Source organism: Alternaria arborescens (assembly GCF_004154835.1).
Source record: "Alternaria arborescens strain FERA 675 chromosome Unknown contig_10, whole genome shotgun sequence".
Lineage (NCBI taxonomy): Eukaryota > Fungi > Ascomycota > Dothideomycetes > Pleosporales > Pleosporaceae > Alternaria > Alternaria arborescens.
Window position 1 is genome coordinate 14,681 of NW_021167865.1, and position 26,805 is coordinate 41,485.

The following is a 26,805-nucleotide window of genomic DNA, read 5'->3' on the forward strand; positions in this document are numbered from 1 at the left end:
GAGGCTGAAGCAAATCAGGCAGGTGCAGTCGAGATTCTGATCAGATGAGACCAAACCCGCACTACGAGATCACGATAAAGAAGCAGTACTGGCTACCGAGTGTAAATAGCATCATCAGTCACTGCATCTTGCTCGACGACTAAAATGGCCAACGCTAACGCTGCAGTGAGCCAGAGTGCCGTCGCCGTAGGTCTAGAGGCTCTGAAGAATAGTGAGTGGCATTTGCATCACCACAACCCACAGTGGCTGATATCTCTGCAGACGATGTAGACTTTTCTCTACTCGAAGATGCCTTCGGATCGTCTAGCTTGGGCATTATAGTTGTAAAGGATCTGCCTTCCAAATTCCATGAGCTGCGACATAAATTATTGTCATACGCCTCTGCTCTGGGAAATCTACCAGAAGACGAGTTAGGTGAGCCGCGTTCCCAAACTCCCTAATGGGATGGATACTGATAGGTGACCAGCCAAACTTGAATCGCCGGCATCCAAATGGCTAGTTGGCTGGAGCTGTGGAAAGGAGACCCTCAAGGACGGCAGATATGACACCCTCAAGGGCTCGTACTACGTCAACTGTGCCAATGGTTTCGAAGAGCAGCAGAAGTCATTCGCTGAAAAGTACCCATCCTTCCCAGAGTACACGGCGCCCAACGTTTGGCCTTCCCAAGAGCTCCTCCCAGGCTTCGAGGACACCTTCCGTGAGCTATGCACTCTCATCATCGACATAGCCGCATTGGTTGCCCGTGCCTGCGACAAGTACGCCGAAGCCAATATCGACGGCTACCAGAAAGGGTACCTTGAGCATGTAGTCAAGACAAGTGTCTCGACCAAAGCCAGACTACTGCACTACTTCCCCAGCCCCTCGTCAGTCCCCGACACATCCAGTGGTGATGAGGACGACTGGTGTGCCACTCATCTTGATCATGGTTGTCTCACAGGTCTCACCTCGGCCATGTTTGTCGACGAAGCCGTCAGTCCTCCAAAGACCGGTACATCATTCGCGCCTCTTCAGGAACTTGACCGCTCACCGGATCCCAAGGCGGGTCTCTACATTCACTCCCGCACCGGTACTGTCACAAAGGTCAGCATACCCCGCGACTGCCTCGCTTTCCAGACTGGCGAAGCACTGGAGATCATCACAAAGGGCAAGTTCAAAGCTGTGCCTCATTTTGTAAGAGGTGCTGCAGCTGGAGGAAAAGTAGCGAGAAACACACTAGCCGTGTTTACGCAGCCGAATCTGTGGGAAAAGGTTGACGAGAAGAGAGACTTTGCGGCCTTTGCCAAGGAAATTGTTGAGAAGAACCACTGAGGCTCAAGCGGTGTTGGTGTAGCGAGCAATAGACCTCAAGTCAGTCAATAGGCGACATGTATAATGACATCACGCATCTCACCCGCTCATTTTACAGGCCCGCCAAGCTCCCGGGCGTTCCTGCCCAAGGTACCCGGGACCTGAGTCAACGGAAAAAACCCAAATGGCGCATGCATGCTGACAGACGGCATTTTGGAATCGCCAGAATTGCATGCCACGACAGTCAGCTGTGGCTTCGTAACGATGCCAGCGCTTGAATCATTATCCACAATGCCGAAATGAGGCTCCTAATCTACGCATGATACAACGCGTCGTCCTGTACGCACTTCTTTGTCGTCGAAGCGCGCTAGGACGTTGCTGTGAGACGCGCTACACACATTGCGCGGCCTCAAAAGTTGAAACACACAAAACAGCGGCTGTCATCTAATCTACGTCGACGATCTCACCCACTGTCAGCCGCCGGCCAAACGTGGAGGGTGGGTACTGAGACCCGAAGACGCGCTGCTTTAGGTTCCAATGTTGCGCCACACGTCCAAGGTTTTTCGCCATGGATGCAACGCAACCTCTGCGCATCCCTGGGCAAGCACCCGTTCCTTTAGCCACAGGCAGTGCCAACACGATCACTATATTCGTTTTCTTGCGTGCAGTGCCGAATCCCGGTTGGCGCATCCTCTGTCACCGCCACAGCGAAATGCCCATGCAGGCGGCTTGTTGCCAAGAAATAGAAGGCCTGAAACCGGTGGGGAACATTCACCATCCACCGACGATTATTACGCGGCCACCCATGCTGGCTCGGCGCTTGTTCCCCCTTTCAGCCCCAAAGCCAATTAGACGGCCAAAAATCCCTATTCCTTCTCGACGCATCTCTATCATGCCAAGAGAGCGTATCCGAGATGCCGTCTTCGCATGGGGGAACTTGCTTGCACCCTTGCCATGCACTTAACCTCCTTCTTGGTTCGATTCCACCCACACCAATGCAGCCTCTATAGCTGTCACTGTCGCTCATTTTTCTTCCCTCTCTTGTTTTCCTGCAATCGCTGAGCGTTCTCACACATCACCACTTGGGGCCTGTATATCCCATCATCAGTCGTTAAGTCGTCTGCATGCGTATGTCTTTCCTAGCAAAGGCCCCGTTATCGCTCGCGCGCGCCACCATCTCGAGCCTTGCTACTCCTTTGGAACCCGCCGCTGGTCCCGGAAAGATGGCTTCCAACAATCGCCAGAATGTTACTTGGGTCGAGGTAGGCTATCATAGTCTAGCCAGACATGGGTGTCTGCTAACCGTCATAGGGTGTTCGTGGAGTCGCTTCGTTCTGGGTTGTCGTAACACATTTATGCCGGGCTTGGGACTACAGCCTTTGGTCACCGCGTGACAACGAGAATGCAGCACCGCAACTACTGCAACTGCCCTTCCTCCGATTACCATTCCAAGGCCGTATCGGTGTTACCATGTTTGCTTTTCTCACCGGTTACGTATGCGCTATCAAACCACTTCGACAGGCCAAATCTGGAAACGTTCCAGCTGCGTTAGAGACACTGGGCAAATCTGCTTTCCGTCGCCCACCGCGACTGATTATGCCTGCAACCATTGCTCTGGTCATTGCATGGTTTTTTGCCCAAATTGGTGCTTTCGAGGTCGCCCACTTGAGCGACTCTCACTGGTTCCGTCGTTCTGTCCCTACCAACATCGGTGGCCTTGATACGGAAATCCCACGATTGATCAAGAACTTCCAGACGTCTTGGTCCGGCGCCAACAACGAATACGATGACCACCAGTGGGCTCTCTTGCCTCTGCTGCAAGGTGCTTTCCTCATCTACGTTTTGCTCTTCGCCACTGTCTTCATGAAGTTCCGCATGCGCCTCTTTACCTGCATGGTTCTGTTCCTGTGGTACTGGATGCGCACTAGTCCTGAGAAGGGTATGTATTGATCGTTGAACTTGCTCGCAACAATCACTAACATCACTAGAAACTTTCGAGTGCCAATTCCTCTACGGTGTCATTCTCTGCGATCTCGGCTCCGAGAAGAGCTTCCGCGAATTCATCAACAGCCGTGTCAAGGCTCGACGTATTGCGACCGCATTCCTCATCATCCTCGGCTGGTATGTGGCGTGCTACCCGGGAGAGCACTGGGAGTGGTCGGCTTGGTCTGTTCAGCTTAAGAATATTGGAGACTGGATTATTCCTCAGGGTGCAGCAAGCTACCCTAAGCGCTGGACTGCTATCGGATGGGATCTGATGGTCACCGGAATCTGGCTATCGCCTTCTCTGCAGAGCATGTTCTCGAACAAGCTCTTCATGTGGGTTGGCCGCAACAGTTTCGCCGTATACCTTACCCACGGAACGGTCATGAAGGTTGGCCTAGCTCGCCTGATTTACGGATTCAGCACTGCACCATACCACGTCGAGCAGCCAAAGGATGGCCAGGGCGAAGCTATTGAACACTACATTCCCAGGTCTACAAACTGGTTGGTCTGGGCCCTCGCCATTCCCATCTTCTTCGTCGTCGAATACACCATCGCTCACCTCTGGACCACATACGTCGACGCACAATGCGCAAAAGCCACCAAGTGGCTTGAGGACAAGATGTTCGAGAAGAACGAAGACGAGAAGCACGGTGTCGCAAGCATGGCTTAAATCAACACAATGCGCAAAATTACAAGCATCATCATCGGGAGTTACAGATGAGAACCTCCTGCTCGGTTTTTCTTGTTGTTGGGTTTCATTTTCGGTTTTACGATTTCCTTTGTTTGGGTTTATTACATCTGCGGATACCAACATTCGTCGCATTTCATGGAGTTTCTTTGGTATGGGCAGCAATCAGCATAAAGCATAGAGCTTTCTTAGATGAGGGAAATGTTCTCGTGTCGCAACGACAAGATATGGCCGGCACTGTATAGCGAAGCAAGCGAGTCGAAAGCTCAACAGATTATCTAATTCAACAAACCATCAACTCAAATCTCAAATGCCTCATTCTTGCATCGTGCACCCCATATCACCTCCGGTCCGATCCTCGTGACCTTTTTGGTCAGGAATAAGTTCCCGCAGATCTTTGAAGCATGAAATCTTGGCCGCCTCATTATGGGAAGTATCATCGCAAATAGTCATCATGCGACAACACAAAGAAAATACCACCGAGAAATTGCGCCATCCGGCCACCGCCTATCTCCCCCATCCGTCAGAAAAACCACTCCTTCAGGAACGGCCCCAATCCACACCTTCCCAATTCCTCCACAACGGTCCCCGATACGCAGCCTGCAATGACGTACATCCCTGCAGCGGACCCCATTCCTACAAAAATCCAGCCCACTCTACTTGGCCAAGAAATCCAGACAGCATCACGAGCCACATGCAACAACTTCTTAAGCTTATTGCCAAGCTCGCTGCTAACTGCCGCTTGAGGGACATTAGCCACAAGGGTCTCTTGGCGTTGTTATACCCACGCCGTTATCCCCGTTGGCTGTGGCGGCTGGTGTAGTGTATGGTGCTGCTGCGCGGACGCATGTGTGTTGCGCATGATGGCGAGGTGCCGGTCAATATCTTTGCGCGATACGAGATGTAAGAGGGCAATGCTTGTGTCGCATGTGTATCTACTATCCACTGTGATTTGGAAGGTGTGGGGGCCGGGATCGATGGAGTTGGGGTCTCGATGGAGAAAGCCCTGCGGTGGGCCACCCAACGACCTGTGCAGTCGACGGTTTTTTTCCTGTAGAAACGTCATCGTCGATTTCGCTCCCGCCAACGCTAGGACTGCCTCTTTCTGCCTCAGCCAAACTCTACCGAGACGTTGACGATCGGGTCTTGTATTACCTCATACAAGGAAAAACTAGACAGATACACAAATAATAAGGTATACCTTACAGTCTACATTGTCTCATAATAAGAAAACCTATAAAGACAAATAGCGTTGTAGTCTTCTAAGCTTTCTATTTATATCCTAATACGCTTTATTGTAGTAGGAAGAAGTACTCTGTTCTAAGAGGTGTTTAGTTTCTCTCTTTGATGTAGTGGTATTATCGAACACTTGGTGTCTCTTGCTACGCTTCATCGCGATGAGTGAGGGTCTCGGGTACTCGGTGAGCGATCTTTTGCTTGGTACCAGCTGCTCAGGCAGCTCTGACATGCGGTTTTATGGGCTGTGTGGTCGAGGGAAGACGTACTCACTATTGTGTACATGGACTCACTCTGCGTTCGATCGCATTGTACTCCCCCACGTCCTCCATCTGCATTCCGGCCGATGAAAGTCTCTCCGCCAAGAGAAGCAACTGCATACGTGAGAGGCAGACAATTAGCATTCAAAGAAGGCATGACACTAGCCCTGCATTCACCAAGCAGGCGGGCTTTGCTACACAAGGCATCAGATGACTTGGATGGCAAGCATACAAAATAGCGCAAGCGAAGAGATCACTCCAACGAGTAACTGTCTGCAAGATAAGTACGCGCCCATTAAAACTGTACAGAAGTCACTGTGTCCTCCCCTCTTCTTCCCTGTTCAAGAATTCGTTCGAAGGTCTTTTCTCATTTGCTTCTTCATCTCGTCAAAACCCATCAGTACCAACCACGGGGCTCCAGAGAACCATGATTGTATCCCCTCCATAACAAGCCTTGTCTATTCATTGAAGGTAGTCTTCTCGACTGCGGGTTGCGAATGTAGTGTCTTCTATCGCCCTCGCCCTGTCGCTCTGTCATTATGCGAGGAAGCATAAGGCCCTGTCTCGGCATAGAACTCATGTCGTGGCGTTGGTAGTAGTGTCGGTCTTGGTAAGCGTTTTGATCAGGGTTTATGGGCATTTTTTTCGATATTAAGCTTGTTGTGAGTATGGATTACGAGAATGCTTTAGATTGGTTGTCAACGTGCTTTGCTATGGGCTTGCTTGTATGATGAAGATTTTAGATTGTGTATAGGAAAACTAAGAGGAACATGATCGCGACGCTTTATACGCCTCTGGATAATTCATTATTGTAGCAAAGGGGTGACTCTATGGGCGTTGATGATTGAACGGTTGGCATTTAGCATTCTATTGACTAAATTCAAGCTGTCAATTACAGGGAGACTTGAACGAGGTCTTCAGGGACCGTCTCGGGAGTGGAATGAAGACTGAGGTCTTCCCGTGGAAATACCTTCCTATCCATATCAGCTATCAATGACGCTAGCTGACATGTGAATAGGTATAAATCTTCTCCGCCATATACCCTCTGCTTGAATCACTCTGCTATTTACGTAAGCTCAATAGATGTCGCACCACAGTAGCAAATCTGGAATAATGAACAGGAGAGAACGACATGGAATATGTAGAGAGGCTATGGCGGAGAAGATTGCGTAATGTGTGGGAAACACGCATGAAGTGACACGTTTGAAGCGAACATGTCTAATATGGTAGTACTCTTCACTAGCACGCGCTCTTTCTTCGTACATCTGTTTGCATGCACAGTCCCTTGGCAGTCTGCAACTGAATGTCCTCGAACCTCCTTTTTCTCCCTACCTCCATCTTCGGCAACAGCTTAAGATAATCTACTATATCTTGTCTGAGACCAAGTTTCTCGGTGCTTTTTACAGGCAATTTGGTATACACAGCGAGTCACTTATTAAGAGTACCAGCAGTTATACCTCTTTACAGCAAGCCTCTCCATAGTTTGCGACCACCGTATACAATAGAAAACTTAAAGGGGTATAAGAATAACATGCCCTAGTTTACTGCCTACGTTAGCTTCTAAGAAGAAATTTTAGAAAGATTGATAGTATTATATACTTCTAGATTCTCTATCTATGTCTAAGAAGGTTCTAACAGGCTTTATTATAGCAGGTAGAAGTACTTTGCTCGAAAGAGATGTTTAGTTTCTTTCTTTAAGGTAGTGCGAATATAATTGGACGCCAGCTCACTCTATCCTCTACTCACGCTCTCACACTTATCGTGATATGCGATCATCCTCATACACCCCTTGTATCGCCTGTCGGCCACTCTCTGCATATACACATGCCTTCTTTGCCTCCTCCAACGTCAAAGCACCATCGTGGTCCCTGGAAGCCTTCCAGAGATCTAGCCGGTGAAGCCGATCAAGGACCGCTGTTGGCCGTTCCTATCTTCATTGTCTTCCAACGCAGTCTAGCCTTTCGTTGATGCTCTCACAGACTCTGCTTCATACTGCACATCTTCTGTCCAGGCTGCCATGGCGGTAACCGTGCTTGAAAGGGGGACCTAATGTTTTCTTCTCCCTCATCTGATGCCTCTCCTTCTTCAATGGCAGCTTTCTCACCTTCTTCCGTGAGCGTCTCATCCTCCTCGTCCCAACATTCTTGTTCTTCCTCTTCCAATGTCGTGAACTTCTTTTGGAGCCGATCTATAGTCGCACAGGTGTCCTTGCAATGGCTAGTATTGTATTTTTCGTATCCTTCTGGACTTGCCCAGCATGACGGTATGTAGGAACCTGAGTTTCGATTATACGTGAGGCGTCTGTGGCTCTTCTCTGCAACTGTGTGTTCGTGATGTGGCGTTGTCGTAACCGGTGTGGTATCAAGTGGAAGAATTGTAGCCTGTGCGTTGATAACGACTGACTTGTGTGAGCGGGAAGTCGAAGGCGAGTTACACTTCAGTGCCGAACGAGGCTCCATCCAAGTGGTCTCTCGAACAGAGTCGGGTGTTTTGGGTGTTGCGTCGCCGCCGGGAGGATATCGTGGTCTTTCTATCGGCTCGGCAAGCTTTGTTACTACGTTTGTGTCATGCTTGACGAGAGCTTTGAAGCAGTTCCCCGAAGTACAACCCATATGCTTCAGTCTGTTGACGACGCTGTTCGTCTCTTTGGTGACTGCTTGTTTGGGCTCGTCTTGAGGTAAACTCTTCAGTAGCTGAGATCTTTTCTTCCATCTACACTTAACCGTCTTCCAATCCTCTCCAGATAATTGTTCTTCCGTAGGTGCTGACTTCAAGACGGCTTGTGTATCTTGTACGTTCGTTGGAAAGAAATTCCCTGTACGACCATAAGCAGGTACTTGGCTACACTCATCTTTTGCAAGCTCCCAGATATACAACGCCTCGTCTAAACCCCATTGTTCTGCCATATCGCAACGTTCGTCCTGTAACTTTTCCAGTGTTGCCTCAAGTCTCCAACAGTTGAGTCTTGTCTTCCTCCACTGTTTAGTCCAATCCCTATGCGTCATCCACCTCTTAGCATTGCACTTGGCCGTACACCATTCTCCTCCCGCGTTGGAAGAACCGAATATACCACCACGGCGAGACAACACAGCCTGCATGGCTTTCACTTCAGCAATACGAGCTTCTGTGAAGCAGACCGCACAAACGGAGATCGACAAGTCGGGAGTAATATTGGGTACACAAGTGTAGCCATGATGGCATGGTTGCTCCATGGTAGCTAATCTCGAATAACGCAAGCTGTAGGACTTTTTTTGCGGTCGAGATCGTCCATGGTGGTAGCGGTTGTGTACTCGGTCAATCAGGAGAAGCGATCAGTCCTCCTTATGATCCCAATCGCGAGTCACGTTGTATGAGCGGAAGAAAGTCGTTTTGCTAGGAACCATCGAACGATCCGATGGTACGTGAAAGACAAGTGGTCTGCAACGAGGCACCCAGAGATGCCTGAGGGCCATTTCGATTAAGAATGGTGGAGCGTCGATGTTAGAAGTGAGTAGAAATACGAGTCAAGAAGAATAGTCTCATCAGATCGAGCGAGCCGCAAAAGTGAGTGCGACGGTCAATGCGACATGGCTGGACCGAGCTTTTCATCATTCACTCGGACCTTCGATCCTACTTATACCAATGAGTGCCTATCGCCTATGATATCACAAGCTTAGACGGATACTTCTTAATGGTTTCCCTAGGCTCGAGAATTGTGTGGTCCCGAACAGTCAGCGAAGGCTGATGCGGGTCCATGTATGCGGCGTAAGAGGCTTGCTCATTTCCAACGATCTTGGTAGGCACTGTGTAATCGAAAGTCTTGACGACTTCGACCTCCTGAGGGGGCGAAACATGCTGGTCTAAAGTAAATGCGATGATATCTCACCTCCATGTACCATAGAAGCTGCCTAACCATACACAAGCCATTTTGGCATAATTGTCATGCACGTTGGATCGCTCAGCTTGGATGTTCATCGTGTTGACCGCGATTTTGGTGAAAGTTTTAGTAGCCATAACTGCATCATATCGCGCGCATGGGTGTTGCGTGTGTTCTGTTTGTATCATTTCGTGGTGCCAGAGCGATGAAATCCTCATACTGTTGATTGATCCGGGCGCGGGCCGTCTCTCGGTTCCATATCATTGAGCTCCGCTATGGTCGTAAGTGCCAAAGACATTATCTGTGCTGTTCGTTCCCGAGGTCCAACAACGTTGATGTAGGAGTCCCAACGAATGTATCTTATCGCAATGCTGCTGAGTATGCGCTCGAAACCGACGAGATGATAGATGTTGGCGATGGTGTTGAGTTCGGACTGGTCGGCAAAAGAGCGCCCGCGATGACGTTTACTGCTTGGCGCTAGCTTACAATGAGCTCCGGCCTTAGCACCTGGATAACGCTTATTCTTCTCTAGACACCTCAATTCTCCTTCCATCCCCTCTTCGTCACATCAATTCGTCTCGCCATGTTTGCTAGACAGATCTTCCGCCCGGCCAGGACGTTGCACCAGGTATGCGCGCACATTCTCACCGAACGCGACATTACAAATCTTCCCAGTCTCTGTGTAAAGTACTAACAAGAGATAGCAAGTCCGCCGTTACGCATCCGAGCCGCCCAAGAGCGGTGGCAACAATGGTGTCCTCTACACAGGTATCGGCGCTGCTGGTCTCGCTGGTGCCTACCTATACATGAGGGGCGGCGATGCGCCGTCGGGGCAGAAAGGCAATGCGCCGCCCTCAGAAGAAGCCAAGAAGATCCCCACTTCTACCGACGGCTCGGTCAAGAAGGCTTTCACTGGAGGCGACCAGGGCTTCGTATCACTAGTGCTGGAGAACACCGAGGTTGTCAACCACAACACCAAGAAGCTCCGGTTCAAGCTGCCCGAGGAGGATATGGAGAGCGGATTGCCCGTTGCCTGTATGTTGGACAACCAAGAATACTGGCTAGACCACATGCTGACTTCCTACAGCCGCCGTAATTACCAAGTACAAGGGCCCCGAGATGCAGAAGCCAGTCATCCGACCATACACACCCATCAGCGACGTAGACCAGAAGGGCTCCGTCGACTTCATCATCAAGGCCTACCCCAACGGTCCTATGTCTGAGCACATGCACAGCATGGAGCCAGGCCAACGGCTAGACATCAAGGGTCCCATCCCCAAGTTCCAGTGGAAGGTATGAGCCGCCCAGTTGCCCCAACTGTAAAACAAAAACTGACGCAGAATACCACGTGTATAGCCCAACATGCACGAGCACATTGCCTTGATCGCTGGTGGCACCGGTATCACCCCCATGTGGCAGACTGCACGACACATCTTCCGCAACCCTGAGGACAAGACCAAGGTTACGCTCGTATACGGCAACGTCTCAGAAGAGGATATCCTGTTGAAGCGCGAGTGGGAGGAGTTGGAGAACACATATCCCCAGCGCTTCCGCGCTTTCTACGTTTTGGACAACCCGCCTGAGTCGTGGCAAGGCGGCAAGGGATACGTGACCAAGGAGCTCCTGAAGACTGTTTTGCCTGAGCCCAAGGAGGGTGACAAGATCAAGCTGTTTGTCTGCGGACCGCCAGGCATGTACAAGGCTATCAGTGGAGGCAAGAAGAGCCCCAGCGACCAGGGCGAGCTTGACGGTTATCTGAAGGAGCTTGGTTACAGCAAGGACCAGGTCTACAAGTTCTAAGCATGTGTAAACATAGATGTGTATGATACCTGATCGCGTTTTCTCTCGATAATAGTCTCGCAAAAGCGAAATTAGATACTTCGAAACGCGAGCCAACAACCCTTTTTGTGCGACATGTCGCGCAGACAACCAAAGGCACCACCATGTGTAAGAAGAGTATTTGCATCACCCAGTACATCTACCGCATATGACTGTATTGCTCACAAAATAAGTGCCTGTGAAATATTGGTTTCGGTGTTCAGTGCACTAGAAGAAAAAGGGATTCCTTCGTACCTGAATAGGCAAACCGACCAAGACGCTGGCAGATCAACACGCTAGCCTACGGGCGATTGGATCGGCGCCAGCAACCGTTGTTAAGGAAGTGGACAAGTCATGACGTTTGAAAATAACTCGGGGCAAGAATCGCGTCTTGCCGACGTAAACAACACATGCTGCCGGCATTCCCACGAACTCGGAACGCGACAGAGGTCCGTTGACGTTCGTAAAGGCCAATTGGCTCAGCTTATCACAAAATCTACTCATACAGAATTAGACTGTTCGTAGGCGCCTCGAGTCACTAGAACAACACAACTATACGCTATGGGCGTTACAGTATCTCACACAGCATTCTCGCCATTATCCATGGTATCGACGATCGTCGGCTTTGTCTCGTTTACCTTCACACTTGCGACCTTACTAAAAGTCTCCTGGTCAAATCTCATGACTTTCCAAGCGGCTCCAAAAGAGATCAAGGACACACTGTCGAGCCTGAAACAAGGTCTGCTGGAGGAGAGGAGACACTTGAGAAAAGTAAGAAGAAGACTGAAGAACGTGAGGAGAGATCGCAGTCATGGTCCTGGTGCCCGAAGCGATTCCGAGGAATACTATGGTGGATATAGTGGTGGCAAGCATGCGAACGGAGGTCGAAAGAAAAGTAGACGAGGAAGAGGGGGTAGCAGGAAGGAAACGATGCATTTTGACCGCGACATTCAGAGGATGAGATCCAGTGGCGAAGAAGAGGCGTTGAGCGTGATGCGTGTCACCGTCCGCGATCTTATTCAAACGTTCCGAGGTCTTGAGCATCCGTTCTTCAAGCCTGAGTATCAACCCCAAGACCCGGCGTGATGGTCAATTCAATCGTCAAATCATCCATCCGAGAAATCGCCTTATGCAGCGCAGTATCACCCGTACTCAGATGACGATTCGCCCTCAGCTAGCCATCTACATAACAGCAATCGCCTAGGCTTCGAATATACTAATTGCGATCTTCAACGTCGTTGGCTTTGGGTGCGACGCAAGGCTGACGTGATCAGCTTGAGTACTGACTTGAGCCGAGTGGAGGGTAGACGGACAGCGCATAAGGTGGGTGAGATATTGAGTATGGTGTCAGATATAGGAAGAGATATTGAAGATCTAAGAGGAGTAGTTGAAGGGGTGAAAGGTAGGTTAAATAAGGTTGTGGGGGTAAGACGCGTAGATTGAGAGAAGAGGCAGATGAGGGTATGAGTGGGAGATGAGAAGAGAGCGACGCGCTTTACAGGATGAGGCCACGAGTTTTCACTTTGCGCTCTCACACCCACAGCAACCAAAGCCTGCACATAGTCTTAGTTCTTGATTGCACTGACTACGTAGTGCTTGCGTGTATATGCCATCTTTCAACCAACGCCTGAACCTCCCTGGGGGTATATTCCATATGCATAACTATTACCGAGGGACCAAAAACCGTATTAGATAACAACCCATATCAAATGCCGATATGCATGCTAGGGACAATGCACCATGTGAAGACTCCGTAACACCGTCGAGCCCAGCTCTTGTATGCGTGAGCGTCACCGTAACCATCGTCGTAGACGTATACCCAAAAAATACTTTTGTCTTCCAAGTACGCTGAGTCGTAACGCATGTCTTTCATACGCCGTAGGGCTGTTCACTCGGCCCAGCGGGCACGTTGAGTGAAGCTTCGTCCGGCAATCTTTTGCTTCCGAACTTGCTTGCTAGCTCTTCGATCTTAGGTATCAGCTCACCGATCCTGAACGGCTTGCTGACGACATCATCCATGCCTGCAGCGAGCAATGTCGCGATCTGTTCACTGCGCGCATTTGCCGTAACCGCGATGATAGGAACATGCCTCTTGAACTTGCCCTGTTGTTCAAGGGCACGAATTTGCGAGGTGCATTGTAAACCGTCCATGACTGGCATCTCTTTGTCCATTAGCACGACTGATATGTCCTCCAAGGGAGATTGATTGGGTGAGGCCCAGTAAGTAGAAGACTTGAGCGCTTCAAGTGCTTCACCGCCATGGTTTGCGACGGTCGTTTGGATGCCGTGGTTTTGGAGCTGGCGCTGAAGGACTTTTTGGTTCACTGCGGTATGTTAGTAAAAGTAAACTGGCAGGGAAAGTCTTAGTCATGTACCAAGATTGTCCTCCACGATTAGTACTTTGAGTTCCCTCTTCTTTGGCTTGGCCTTTGGACCAACGCTATCCTTGCCAGGCACAGCAGCAAAATCTTTGATTTTGGTTGCGATCTTCGACGGAATAGGTAGCTCCTTTCTGCCCTTGTCCTTCGCATTCGACACCTTCCTGGACATTGATGGAGTTGGAAGGACTTCCAAAGCTTCTTGTGGCTCGCTGCTCCTCCGACACTTGACATAAAACGCGAATGTACTGCCTTTGCCTGCTTCGGAAGAGACGCCAATCTCTCCACCTTGTAACTCTGTCAACTCGCGGGAGATAAACAGGCCGAGGCCAGATCCGCCGTACTGGACGTGTGTCCGTGGACTTGCCTGAGAAAAGCGTTGGAAAAGGAGCTTCTTCTCCTCCGGCGTAAGGCCCCGGCCAGTATCCCGTACTGCAAATTCCAAGAAGATCTCTTCACCATCACCCCAGTCAGGTCCAAAAGTTTGGTCGGTCCTCTTGGCTCGCATGGGAAAATAGCTAACGGTAGGATGTTCGCTTGCCGATGGACGTACTCGCGATGCTGATAGAACGACCTTGATGGTTCTGGTCTCCTCGGTGGTCGTAAATTTGATCGCGTTGGTGGTAAGATTGATGAGTACCTGAAGCACTCGTGAGGGGTCAATCTTCACCCAATCAACACCGAGCTTGGTGAATGAGTCGGTCAGGACGAACTCCATCTGAATGCCAGCTGTTTGCACCTCTCCTTCGAACATCTTCAGCGCACGTTGCACCACTTGTAAGGGTTGAGCGTCCACTGGTGTCACCATGAGCATTGCGCTGTCGAGCTTTGATAACGTCAAAACGTCGTCGACGATACGCTTTTGATGCTGTGCGCATAAGGCGATTGTTTGTGCCGCATCAATCGAATCGGCAACAATGCCTTCCTCGATGACATTGGAACCTGAAGCTCTGAAGTCGCCTAAGATGGTGCTAATCTCATCGGCACACTGCAGAATAGCAGATAAAGGATCTTGTAAGACGTTAGCATATACTCATAAGCGGTTGATGTAGGGAAGAATCCTACTTCTCATCTCGTGCGATGTTATGTCAATGAAGTTCTCCTGTTGTCGCTTGAGTTCGACAGCTTCCTCCATCTTCCGCTTTTGGAAGCCTTCGGCCCACTTTTGAGGTGAGATGTTTGTGATGCTTCCAAAAACGCTCTTGAGTTGCCCATCGTCATCCTTCTCTGGATAGGCCTGGAACAGGACCCAGGTCTCACTTTTGTTGCGGTTTCGGTCCTCCCAAGGTGCTTTAAAGCGAAACTCGATGTTGATAGGCGTAGTGTCGTTGACTAATTCCTTCCAATGCGCAAGGATGAGGCCTTGATCCTCGTCCTTGACGTAGTCGATCCACCTGTCCGTCATCTCTGGCTCTCTTGGTACTCGCGAGATCTCGTACCATGTATCGTTGCAGTAAGTTATCTTTCCGACGTGATCAGCGATGAAGAGACCTGCAGGAGACAGCTCCGCCATTCGCGTAAATCTCGTCTCGCTTTCCCTGGCTTCCTGTGTGCGTGCAGCAAGTTGGGTTGAAAGGTTGTAACGATCTTCTGCTGCGAGGCGTGCTGCTCTCTGTCCTCTTCGAATTTCCTCCTCGAAAAGAACGACGGAAGCTAGAGAAGTGGCTAACTGGCGGCTCAATAATTGGACAAAAAGGTTGTAATCGTCGTCGTAGGGTCTCCGCGGATTGATGCCCATGACCAAGAAGCCAAGTATGTTTTCGCCTGTCGTAGGATGAATTGGGCATATGACGACGTCTCTGCAGGGGTCGCCAAAACCTCGCCAGTCCAGCCCGTCCATCATGGCATGCGGTAGATCGCCTGATCCGATGCTAACAACCACGGGCTTGTCAGTCTTCATTACTTCCCGGAAGACGGGACCAAAGCCCTCTTGCCCTTCCTTCAAGTCAATCTGCTCAGGAGCAGCTTGATGGCCAGCTGGGACGCCTAAGGAGCCTTCGAGGAAACACTGTTTCGAACCTAGCAAGCTGCTGGATTGTATAGAAGACGAGTCACTGTCATTCTCATCGTTTACGCTGTAGAGCATTACTACCGGGGTATCGAACTCGTTCTCGGTCAGTGCTATTAACACCTGATCCCAGAAGCCCTTGACCTCCCGAGCGGTGGCAGTCCGTTCGCCAACTTCGCGGAGCGTGAGCATGCGTCTTTCTGCAATTTTGCGGCGTGTCTTTTCGAAAGCGGGGTTGTAGAGACCCATGACCGTACCGTCTTGGCCGACCATGGGGATGATGGACCACGAAAAGTATGTTTCTTCGAGGAACCCGTTGCGTTTCATAAACAGGCAATCGTCGTCCTTCATTGTCGCTTGCCCGGTAAGACGTGCATTGGCAAATACTCCCTTGACATCGTCCCATATCTCCGCCCAAGCCACTTTGTAACTCTGTCCCATAAGAGCGGGGTGTTTTTGCCCTGCGAGTCCTAGTCGAGACGTTAATACATGTAGACGTGTTGGAGAAGGCGATCATACCAATATAGGCTTCGTTGTAAATAGCAACGAGTTCTTCTCCCCAGTACATAGCAGCTGGGTGGGGGCTCGCCCTGGTCATTGTCAGTATTTACACTGAGAAGGTGCGTATAAGACTGATCGACTTACATTATAAGATTGCACATAGCGCGAAGGTCATTAGACCAGTACTCGATTGGACCTAAAGGTGTGCTCGCCCAATCAATTGAGCGCGCAAACTGAATGTGTCTAGGAAGGGAGGGCGACATTGCCAGTCTGGTCCAGTCGAAGAAGCCCATGTCGTGGTGATCATCCCGATGGGCGTTAGTTTCTCTATGGAACGGGTCAACATCGCCTGCAGTGTGAGCTCGCAATACGCACTCGTTCGCAAAGGAAGAGGATTCTTCCACTGACGATATGTCTATTTGAGATGGCTTTGGGATCATGCCATTGCCCTGGTTGACGAATTTCTTTTGAATCGGCTCAGGTTGGGGTGCAGAGATGGGAGGAGTCGGTTCACCCTGGGCCCCCTGGGGAATACTAGGAATAGTGCTACCAAAATAATCCTGTGCTTCACCCTGATCAGCGGAAGATGAAGTGGTATCACCGTTGGTCCCCGAACCGAGACCTGCGGACGAGGCCGAAGGTATAGCAAAATCGTTGGGTCCATCCAAAGCAGGCAAAACGATGGCAGGAGCGGAGATGGAACCAGAGACGACGCGCAGCCGTTTTCGAAGAGTGTAACATGTCCACACAATGCCACCATGTTCTACAGGAGAAGGGTTCACTTCGGAAGAATCGGCCTGGACCCCAGTGCTAAGCAACCAGCCTCGAAATTGTTGTGTCGCATGCCCCGTATCATCATCAGACGGAGAACCAGTCGGCCTTCCAGCTACCAGCTCCCAGGTGGACGGGTTAGATCGAAGGGCATTGTTGGAGAAGAGTATCTGCAACCGGGAAGATTCGGGCATGTAATTTGCGAAATCGCCCGTATCAACGATGAAAGTTGGCCGCTCATCTTGCTCGAGCAGTTCGACTATGCCAACGGAACCGAGTATGCGCAACGGATCACTCTTGTCGCGCGAATCAGGCGATGCGGTAGGCGCCACGCTTGAACGCTCTGAAGTGCGCCCACTGGCAACCCCTGGTGGCCCTGGGGGGCTGAGACCGCTAAATGTTCCCCTTGCGAGTGTGACGGTCTTGATGCCACTGTCCTCGCGCGTTTTGCTGAGCATCCTTGCCGCTGCCTCGCTACTCGAGAAGCGCGCGGGCAGTTGTGGTCGGTTGTTTCGCGAAGAAAAGAAGAGGGGCGAGGGCGGTTGGCCGTCCGGGCGAAAGTAGGCGCTCTTGGAGAAGCTGAAGTGGTCGAGGGAGTATCGCGAACGCGGGTGCGCTTTTCGGCGCTTGTGCAAGGGCTCGCTGGCGGGCGCTGGTGGGTGGGCAGACGACGCAGACGCGGAGGCGAAGTCACTGAAGGGAGGGGGGCGCTTGATGCCAACGACAGCTGGTGGTGTCCGCACAGGCTGCTGCTTCCCACTGTGTCGTCGACTGCTCTGCAGCGGCGCAGAAGCCGGAGGTTGATTCCAGTCGCGATGGTCAAGTGGCGACTTGGGCGTCCATGGGGGCTGTAGTACGGGGAGATTGGCTGGTGTATCAAGGACTATGGGCGACTCTCGAGTGCCGGGCGTGGTAGCGAGAGGCTCGTGATGGCTGGCGATGTTCAGTCTACGCTGTTCGGGCGTGGTGTCGTGAGGCGTCGATGTCGTGTTAGTACCTGTGAAGATTGAACGCGGCTCCCACATAGAAATGCCAGGATGCGAGTCAACAGATAGGGCAAAGGCCGTTGATCGCGCTCACGAACGTCACGCTACGAGCAAAGGTCGGTGTGGTGGAGCGTCGTCTCCAGATCTAGCATCAAGTCTCACCGCGTATGGACCGAGTAGATGACACCGGTGGGATGGCCAGCGTTGCGCGCTAAGTATCTTGACACCGCGGCACAATTCGGGGGGTCTCGCAGGCTCGGGTCTGGTGATCAGGGCGGTGGTGAGGTAGCGCGGCGACGATGACGATGGCAGTGGTAATTCAATGGATGTCGTGTCCTCAGGGCATCATGAAGACGCTCTGCACATTTGTTTTCAGCTATCGCATCTGGCGGAGTGTACAGGAGGGTCAAGAGGCCGCAGATCTCGCTTGTGCTCGTGCTTGGCCTCCCCTGCAACAGGTCGATCGCGATCGCAGTCGACGTGGGCTGGAGCTGGAACAACCGCGCGATACTCTCCAGGCTGCTTCAGGGCTGCATCGCCTTCGAGACAGGGCTATGACACCACACATGGCATTCTTCGAATGTCCATTCATGCCATTCGCGACTGGCGTAATTTCCGCTGGGTATCGTTGGCGGTCCTCGAGTCACCCTCTGATGGAGACGACGTCATGGATCTGGTTCTAGAACCCAAGGCTCAGACCATGCAACACAGACCCCATCAATCCACCCGTCCTCCCATTCGTCCCAACGCAACCTAACTTGCAATCACTTTCGGACTCTCCTGATGCTTTGCGTCTAGTTGTTTACTATTCACGCCTAGCCAAACGTCTCATTGATGCTCCTGTCCCGCCTTCTTGTCCGGCTCAAATTTAGACCGGCGTGCCGGTGGCTCTTTCCCCAACCTCGGGAGGCTCTTTCCCATCCGCGATACACAAAAACAATGCCAAGCGTCTCGTCCTCTTCTTCGCCATCCAGTCGTCTGACTGCCAGACGCAAAACACCAAACAGTCGTGCAAGCGCAGTCTATGGCTAATCCTCGGCGGCTTTTGGCCCAGGGTCGCCTTGTTACTTGATGAATTGCGTAATGCCCACGTGTGCGTACCGTTCCGCCTCCGGCCCGATGAGGTGTTCAAGGTCGCGAGTCACGACTGCGCGACACCTGCCAGTCCACCCTGGAACCCGTGAATACACGCACACTGTACCAGGTTAAGAGAAGACCATTCGAACCAGAACCCCGGCATTGGAAACTCAACCTGTGCCCTTGTACGGGCTGCCCGGACATCTTCATATTATTATCAGCACTTCTCTCGCAATTGCCAAATTTGTCACGGAAGGGATATCCTACTGACTTAGGAAGACCTTCAACTTCATTGCCGGCCGCGCCTACTACAACAATTCTACGTATGTATGCAGCGATGCAACGATACGGTGGTGTAACGGTACAGCGGTGCAACATGTGCAAGCCCCTCGTGTTCCCTACTGACATCACGCGGCATGCGAAATCTGGTGTTCGCGGCTATCGTGGTGCGCCTCATAATCTAGCCACGGTGGCAGAAGTGCCACAATAAATGGCGCATGCGATCCGCTAAGCCTCAGTCACCAACCACATGTTACCACTCACCAGCTCATCGATTATGATACGAGGATCCCCGAATGAAGCAGACCCTTTATACTCTGCCGGAGCTGAGTCGAACATTGGACCCATCAAAGATTAAGAATATAAAATCGACTGCAAGTTTTGCGTAACTTGCCGTCGCGGAATGCCAACAGCATACACCCTGACATAACACTGAACGCGCAGCGAAGAAAGCTTCATATATCCACGCCAAGCTTCACTAATGGAGCCTTTACAAACAATGGAGCTCCGGCGAGCCGCCAGACGTATCAGGCCGTTTTATCACCCCACTTTTACCACCCGCCTGCCAGTGGAGTGGTCAGCTTTGACATGCCCCTCCACTCGAAGCCATGCTCCTTCCCCTCTGCATCATGCCAAGCATGTACAGCGTGAGCGATTTGCTCAAAGACAACTGGGGCAGTGCGCTCCGGGGGCGTCCTGAGATGCCCCGCTGGCAACGGACTGTGCACAGGATCCGTTTGCTTTAAAGCCACTTGCACCCCGCGCATATCAAAAGCTTTAAAGTTTCTCATTTCTCAGTACCTCCTACTACCCCGCACGACGTCTCTTTGTATTGCTACAGACCAGCGCTACGTTTGCTAGATAACAAGTCAAAATCATGGATTTCCTCAAGAAGAAGATGAAGGAGCTCATGGATGATGACGATAAGAAGCCAGCCGGCATGTGTATCTGCTGTATCAATGTAAAGCACAACACTAATCTCAGTAGATTCTCATGGCGCTCCAGGCGGTGCTGGTCCTGGTGACCGCGCACTCTCTGATGGCTACTACGGACAAAGTGGACACGGCGGCCCACCCCAAGATCAAGGTTACCCGCCCCAGGGCCATGGTTATCCGCCTCAGGGTCCTCCTCAAGGGTACCCACCCCAAGGACAAGGTTACCCACCTCAAGGCTATGGGCAACAACAACCATATGGTGGCCCTCCTACGCCCGTAGGCCCACCTGCGCCTTACGGAGCGCCTCCACCAATGCCGCCAGGCTGGACACAGCAATGGGACCAGAACAGCCAGCGCTGGTTCTACATTGAACAAGCCACTGGTCGCACACAGTGGGATCCTCCTTCGCATCTGCCACCTGGCCGTAAGTGTCCCCGAACGAGCTGCATGTGAGACATGAACTGACTTTGTACACCTGGATCTAGCATATGCTCCTCCTCCCGCAGGCGCACCTTACATGCCACCCGGTGGTCACGATGAACGTGGCCTTTTCGGAAACACCCATGGCCACCAGGGACACGACTACACGCCATCTGGAGCAGCCACCAACGAGGCCGAAAAGAAGAAGAGCGGCCACTCTACTGCCATGCTCGCTGCCGCTGGTGTCGGCGGTATTGCAGCCGGTGCCTTTATTGGCCATCAACTCGGTTTGTTTCCCCTACAGCTTTCATACAAAATTCTGCCACTAACATTTCCCAGCTGACGACAGCGACGATGAGAGCAAGCAACAGTCGTATGCTCCTCCACCTGCGGCTCCTGCTGCGGCTGCAGGTGGCTACGGCGCTGACCCTGGTTACGGAGCGGATCCTGCTTATGGTGCTCCTCCTCCATCGGATCCTTATGAGAACCACCCGGCCTTTGAAGAACCTCCCCCAGTCCCAACCCATGACGAGGACGGTTCCTCCATCTCAAGTAGCGATCGGGAGTCTATGGAGGAGAAGCGCCAGGAACTCATCGAAGCGCAGGAGGCTTATCAAGAAGAACTTGAAGAGAACTACGAGGACTAACCGCGGCGGTTTTGGTTGGCTGGTCGTTTCGTTTGGATCGGTCGGTATCGAAGTATGTGTTCACGAGCGTAACGGCAGGTATTTCCTAACACTAGTCATGAAACATGGGTTATTGTCAACATAGCTTCAGCCAACTTGTGATTCTCTCACTCGAAGATGGAAAGGGGAGCATAATGAGATAGAAGTGAATTTCAGATTTGTATCAACAAACACTAAGAGCAATACCACTTAACTCCATTGCCACTGCAGTGACAAACCAAAGCCATTAAATCAAGTCCTCCCCCTGGTGTGCCCATCATCGAAGCCCGGTGGATATACGCGCCCTTACATCAAGGAAATGTAGTGAGCGTGTGATCGTCTCGTTTTCCAGACTCCTTCCCCAATGAACCGCCGTTATCGTTGTCGCATACTTGGAGAGGCGGACTAGCAGCAGTCGCAGCAGTCTAGACAATCGAGGCAGCATTCGCATGTCTCACCACAGAGCCAGCAGCAGCACAAAGTCGCAAGGCAAGCAGTCAAGCATCCTCTGTCTTTCTTTGGTTCCTCTTGAGGCGGAGGCGGACCTTGTTGGTAGTACATCTGTGCCAAATACACCGTCAGCCACACCCTCAACTTGCGCAAACTTGACTCAGGCAGGAGCATGCATATTTCATAAGACTTACCTGTTGTTGGGGAGGAGGGTACTGTCCATAGCCCTGCTGCGGTGGCGGGCCATAGTAACCAGGTTGTTGAGGCGCCGGGTAGCTCATACTTGCTGTTGTGGTGTTGTCGACTTGACGTTGGAATAGAGATGCGGGTTCGTGGCTGGTGAAGCGTCTAAGCGTATCGCGGGTCTTGGTGAGGCTTGTGGTGTGGCAGAATATGAAGTGTGCTCTGTGGCAGAGGAAGTGTGGCAGAGGGATGTGGCACAGTGATGTTAGAATCTTGGGGGATGAACTCGTGTTTTTAAGATTACAGGCCTCGACGCGCTGGCTGTTGCTTTCGGCAAACGGCAACAGCGGATCTGCAACGTAAAGGGCGGAAAGGCTATGCACGAACCAACGTGCTCATTTCAATTGACCGCGTAGATGCCCGAATAGAGCTCATACACCTAGATACTGCGGATGAGCTTTGCTCGGCGCCACAGGTGTGGCAGCAATGGCGCGTAACTGTGGCATTCGCTCGGGCTTGCTATGGCACAGGTGGGGTCGAGCAAGCCACTACTGTAACGGTAGGCGCAGGACCCTTGTCATACGCGTATGCAAAGTCTTGGTATCTGAGGTGCATGACTTGATTGCGTGGTAATATGCATGTGCAGGTGTGGACGGTGTGATTTGCAATGCGTTGATGTGTCGTGTGGTGTTACTGGCAAGTCTGCTCACAAATGTGATGGACGTGGAGCAGAAGTATTGTACACAGTCTCTCTGAAGCCCCTCTCACCCACCTCCTTTGAAAGAGAGCGGGTTCTGGAATCCGTTTTAGGAAACGCACGCTGCGATGTGAGGTGCAGTTGCAATACAAACTTGCCGTGTTTTCCGCGCGCTAGTTCTCGATATAGTTTAGTTGTGGCGCCACTTTTTCAGCAGGCAATACTAGACGGTCCAGTCATGGTGGCTCAGTCAAATCATGGGGATGCAGTCGATTTGGCTTCTGGGATAACAACAACGAGATTAGTATTCTGACAACGTCATGCCGCTTGAGCAGCTGCTGTCAGAGTGCTACTCGTGAGGTATGACATGCGAGGATTTTACCGCCAAGAGATCCGAAATCCGCGGCGGCGTACGTACGGCGGACCTTGAACGGCGCGGATGCGTCCGGCGCCAAGTCAATACGCCGTCGGTTACCAAGTGGAGAGTCTGCGGTCCGAAAACCGAAGTTTGTTACTCTGGAAGAGAGCCGGCTTGGCGTAAAAAGGATCTCGAAAATAACCAACGAGACAATCTGTCGTCTTCTTGTGGCGCGGCTGAGGCGCAGTCTCGATACAAGCAATGGGACCCCGGGGTTGTCAGTACCAAAGTCATGGGTTGGTTCATCTGGTAGGTTGTGACTTTGAACAGCGAAACAAGTCGTGACTCTCAAGGTTCGTAAATAAGACGGCGGAGAAGTCTATTTACTCATTGCTCTGATATGGTGAGGGAGGACAGAAGGCTTGGCCGTGATCTTTTGCTTGTTTGTATCGTAGAGCTGTTCAACTGTTGAGTCTTTCAGCGACATGTGGCGGCAGTTTCCGTAACTGACAGCGCTCAAGTTTCTAGCGTCTCGTCACTAGCCTCCTGGGCCTCCAAAGGCCGAGGTACAAAGTTCCGTTCAGCCCTTCGCTTCTGCACCCATTCCCCAAAGGGCTTCCAGATAGCTTCTTTCTCGGCCGGCTTTAGACTCGCCGCTAGTCCACTTGTACTCGTGGTAACAAATACCCTGGACCCCTTCCATACATTCCCGTTGGTATCTCGCTCTTCCTTGTCATCCCTGCTTTTGCCCATATTGTGTTCTTCATCCTGCCATCCGTACTTGAAATCTTTCTTGCCAAGGTTTTTACCATAGCGATACCTCCATATCGCTTCCCAGATACCCTTCCCTACTATACATACAGCTTCTGGTTTGTATTTTAGGAACTTGGCATCGAGGTTCGCGGTACCTGCTGCTGTTTCCTCTTTCGAAAGCTCAGCAGCGTCTTTGGATGGTCTCTCGACGATATTAGTGTTGCCCATACAATACAGATCAGGGAGACTCCGGTCTTCTTCAGGCTTCAGTCGACGGTCGGTAAGCCCTGAAGAGTGGAGGAGCTTCCAAAATAGGTTGGAAGGATGCGCATATGCGTGTCCGGCGGCGGCGGTCTGAACGCCTGGATTCGTGCCAACGAAGACACATATCAGATTGGGCTGAAGTATGTCGACCAGTGGCGATAGATGTGCGTATTTGGATGGGTCGGCATATCTGCTAGGCATTCGCTTCTTTTTTGGTCTTGCGGACGATTCGGGACAGCTTTTGACAGCTGCCGTTGCGGTCGTCCTACTTCGCTTTCTGGATTTTGTCGGCGATGCAGATAACGGTGGAGCATCCTGCATTGTCCGTGTCTCTGTGTATTGGTATTTCTTTAGTTTGTTCTTAAACGATGCAGAAGGTGGCGTTGCCAGCCTCTCACCGGCTTCGGTGATGTCGTTGCCTTGGACGGCCGGTGGTGCTTCAGCTTGCTCAGCGTGTAACTTGCTTGAGCGTGTTCGTGCCATATTCGGATTGCAGGTTGTGTCTTCAGGTTCATGAAGGACGCGTGATATGTCAAGTCGCGTGGTTTGGAGATTAGACGCGTTGACGTCATGATCGGACCCACTCTAATTTATGGCCCGTGGGCGGCTCTTTACCGTACACTCGAACAGCAACCATAGTAATGCGGCGTTGTGCTAGTCACGACATTTCTTGAGACCGACCACACTCTCCAAATGATATGCTAAATAGGCAGCCTCGGAATGTGGTTTTACGTGGAAGAACAATCACGAAGGGTCTCTTTTGGCATGCCTCAGACGACAATTACATACAGTCCCATGTACCCTGCAATTGATATACTGAAATCCTCTCAATATATCTTGTATGTACCAAAACTACAACAAAAAGTCGCATTGCTACTCCCTACCATAAAATCGGAGCATACCCCCTCGTCTTCTTCACCACAACTTCGTTTACGTTCGGCTGCCGCCTTCTTGACCCTCTTTTCGGCAAGCACGCTCGTAGAGAAAGCCATGAGGCATACCAAGAGGTATGCTTGTCGATCTTGAATGGAGGCGGCACAGAAATATGACGACACCGCCTCATTATGCACATCTCGATTATAAGCCCGGGTCCGAAGCTGGTGGCGACTACCTTCTCTCTGCCTTCTCCCATCATACGGAGTTTATCTAGCACGATAAGAACGGTTGGACTTGATGAGTTGCCATGATGTTGGTAGACGTCGAGTGAGGCTCGAATGTGGTCATCAGTGAGACACAGGGCTTGCTTGGCCCCTTGTAGAATGGACGCGCCGCCTGGATGTATTGCCCAATCGAAGCTTGAAGCCTGACTGCGGACCAACGATGCGGCCTTGTGGGTAATATCGATGGCGGCGCGAAGATGTCTGAACATGGGTATGATGGCCTTGATGGCCGCTTCTGGAACGAATTTGCTGATGGTGGCTATCATGCCTGCTACAGTGTCAGTAATAATCTGCAATAAAGAGTATACGAAACAGAGGGAAGCGGAGACGCACCATTCTTCTTTATGACGTAAGACATATGTCCGGAAGTATCGGGCACTACCATGCTACCCCACTCTAACAACTCGAACACCGGTGTTTGCTTCTCCTCTAATGCAAGATAGTTGCATACCACCAGCGCCGCAGCGCCATCTGAGAATAGTGCTGGACCTATGTGTAGTTCTCCGTCTTGCAGGGTGGCTTGCAGCTCTGCTTGAAGAAAGAGACTGCACAACTCACATGCCATTACCAAAATGCGTGCAGGCCGACCTCTAAGTGATGCCGCGGCGGCAATGTCAGCAGCTGTACGAAGCGCCGATAAACCACCCGCACAGCCAACACCATGGAGTAACGACCTTTGCACACTTGACCGAAGCCCAAGCTCTTGACATACAAAGTGATCGTATCCTGGATTGTTCTGATCAGTGCAGGTTACTGCCACAGTATGCGTTATATCGCGAGGTCCAAGTTGAGCTTCTTGCATAGCCTTCTTGCACGCAGAGGTAGCAAGCCGTACCCCTGAAGTGCGAAATATGCGAGAGGTCCAATCGATTTCTGGAGGCATGGCGTCTTCTCTGGTACATCTATTGAAGTCGATGGTAGTTGGGCGAGAGAGGATTCTTGATCTATCATTGAATCGCCCGAGTTTTTGGATACTTTTGCCATGTTAGAAGAGGAGAGAAAAGTGTCATACGTCAGGGTAATGAGTACTAACATTGGCGAATTTACTTCGTCGGGGTGCAATTTCTCTAACAGTTGCATGAAGTGCTCCTGCTTGATTGAGTGGGACGGGTACTCATGACCCAAGCCAGTAATATACACAGCTCTCGTCCTGTTGTTGCATGCAACACCCTTTTCAAAAGACATGTCTTCTCTCGATTGGCAACAGCTGAGACAAGCCAGTGTAATGTAAGCTTGTGATATCCGGTTTCTCTATACAATGCTAGTAGCTTTGCATACCTGCCCAGGTGATCAGAGTAAGAGGTCTTTTCTTTGTGACCAACACTAATAGGGGGATATGAAGTTCTTTATGGTTCATTAACTCTTGTCTTCCGTATGTTCGCCCCATCACCCCATAACAATCGAGACCTTTCAGTTTTCCGCCCCAATCAATCCTTTCAGAACCAGCCCCTCTTCCGCCACACATAGTTTCGTCGTCAACAGTTCCGGCCAAAGACTGAATATGTTACGGCATTGCTTGTACAGCGGGTAATCCGCGCCCCGAAAGCGGCATATCCGTCTATTGAGTATCGTTGTTGTCCTTAGCGAGGGTTGAAAGAACACTCCTGGCGAATTGGAAACGATATTGGCGTGATATCGCTAGATAGACGTACATGAGCTGTAGCCACAAGGACTTGGTATACTACCGACAGGTTCAACTAGTGCTTTCGGTCCAAGAGACTTCCGTTCTTGTAAAGACAGAACAGCCATTCGTCAACCGATGGCAACGTGCCGCTGACGGGGCGATACC

At 51.3% G+C, this 26,805-nt stretch overlaps 9 protein-coding genes across 9 annotated transcripts; 5 read left to right on the forward strand and 4 right to left on the reverse strand.

Annotated features, from left to right (window-relative positions):
• Positions 1-144: 144 nt before the first annotated feature.
• On the forward strand, positions 145-1,308 carry AA0111_g5041 (hypothetical protein; the record flags this gene model as incomplete). Its single annotated transcript, XM_028651110.1, has 3 exons — positions 145-211; positions 262-414; positions 467-1,308. 3 exons carry the CDS (start codon positions 145-147, stop codon positions 1,306-1,308), a joined length of 1,062 nt encoding a protein of 353 aa, XP_028507229.1.
• Positions 1,309-2,510: 1,202 nt separating this feature from the next.
• On the forward strand, positions 2,511-3,943 carry AA0111_g5042 (hypothetical protein; the record flags this gene model as incomplete). Its single annotated transcript, XM_028651111.1, has 3 exons — positions 2,511-2,549; positions 2,599-3,226; positions 3,276-3,943. The coding sequence occupies 3 exons, from the start codon at positions 2,511-2,513 to the stop codon at positions 3,941-3,943; spliced, it is 1,335 nt and encodes a 444-aa protein (XP_028507232.1).
• Positions 3,944-7,430: 3,487 nt separating this feature from the next.
• AA0111_g5043 (hypothetical protein) lies at positions 7,431-8,555 on the reverse strand (the record flags this gene model as incomplete). The annotated part of the gene is made up of 1 exon (XM_028651112.1): positions 7,431-8,555. The coding sequence occupies one exon, from the start codon at positions 8,553-8,555 to the stop codon at positions 7,431-7,433; it is 1,125 nt and encodes a 374-aa protein (XP_028507231.1).
• Positions 8,556-9,896: 1,341 nt separating this feature from the next.
• AA0111_g5044 (NADH-cytochrome b5 reductase 2) lies at positions 9,897-11,113 on the forward strand (the record flags this gene model as incomplete). The annotated part of the gene is made up of 4 exons (XM_028651113.1): positions 9,897-9,941; positions 10,018-10,348; positions 10,401-10,606; positions 10,670-11,113. 4 exons carry the CDS (start codon positions 9,897-9,899, stop codon positions 11,111-11,113), a joined length of 1,026 nt encoding a protein of 341 aa, XP_028507234.1.
• A 579-nt stretch (positions 11,114-11,692) lies between these two features.
• AA0111_g5045 (hypothetical protein) lies at positions 11,693-12,217 on the forward strand (the record flags this gene model as incomplete). Its single annotated transcript, XM_028651114.1, has 1 exon — positions 11,693-12,217. The coding sequence occupies one exon, from the start codon at positions 11,693-11,695 to the stop codon at positions 12,215-12,217; it is 525 nt and encodes a 174-aa protein (XP_028507233.1).
• A 783-nt stretch (positions 12,218-13,000) lies between these two features.
• AA0111_g5046 (hypothetical protein) lies at positions 13,001-17,814 on the reverse strand (the record flags this gene model as incomplete). Its single annotated transcript, XM_028651115.1, has 6 exons — positions 13,001-13,455; positions 13,507-14,520; positions 14,575-15,987; positions 16,037-16,107; positions 16,163-16,345; positions 16,394-17,814. The coding sequence occupies 6 exons, from the start codon at positions 17,812-17,814 to the stop codon at positions 13,001-13,003; spliced, it is 4,557 nt and encodes a 1,518-aa protein (XP_028507236.1).
• A 2,194-nt stretch (positions 17,815-20,008) lies between these two features.
• Positions 20,009-21,133, forward strand: AA0111_g5047 (hypothetical protein; the record flags this gene model as incomplete). Its single annotated transcript, XM_028651116.1, has 4 exons — positions 20,009-20,069; positions 20,119-20,490; positions 20,552-20,773; positions 20,826-21,133. The coding sequence occupies 4 exons, from the start codon at positions 20,009-20,011 to the stop codon at positions 21,131-21,133; spliced, it is 963 nt and encodes a 320-aa protein (XP_028507235.1).
• A 515-nt stretch (positions 21,134-21,648) lies between these two features.
• AA0111_g5048 (hypothetical protein) lies at positions 21,649-21,848 on the reverse strand (the record flags this gene model as incomplete). Its single annotated transcript, XM_028651117.1, has 2 exons — positions 21,649-21,712; positions 21,796-21,848. The coding sequence occupies 2 exons, from the start codon at positions 21,846-21,848 to the stop codon at positions 21,649-21,651; spliced, it is 117 nt and encodes a 38-aa protein (XP_028507228.1).
• Positions 21,849-23,355: 1,507 nt separating this feature from the next.
• On the reverse strand, positions 23,356-24,339 carry AA0111_g5049 (hypothetical protein; the record flags this gene model as incomplete). Its single annotated transcript, XM_028651118.1, has 1 exon — positions 23,356-24,339. The coding sequence occupies one exon, from the start codon at positions 24,337-24,339 to the stop codon at positions 23,356-23,358; it is 984 nt and encodes a 327-aa protein (XP_028507227.1).
• Positions 24,340-26,805: the final 2,466 nt, after the last annotated feature.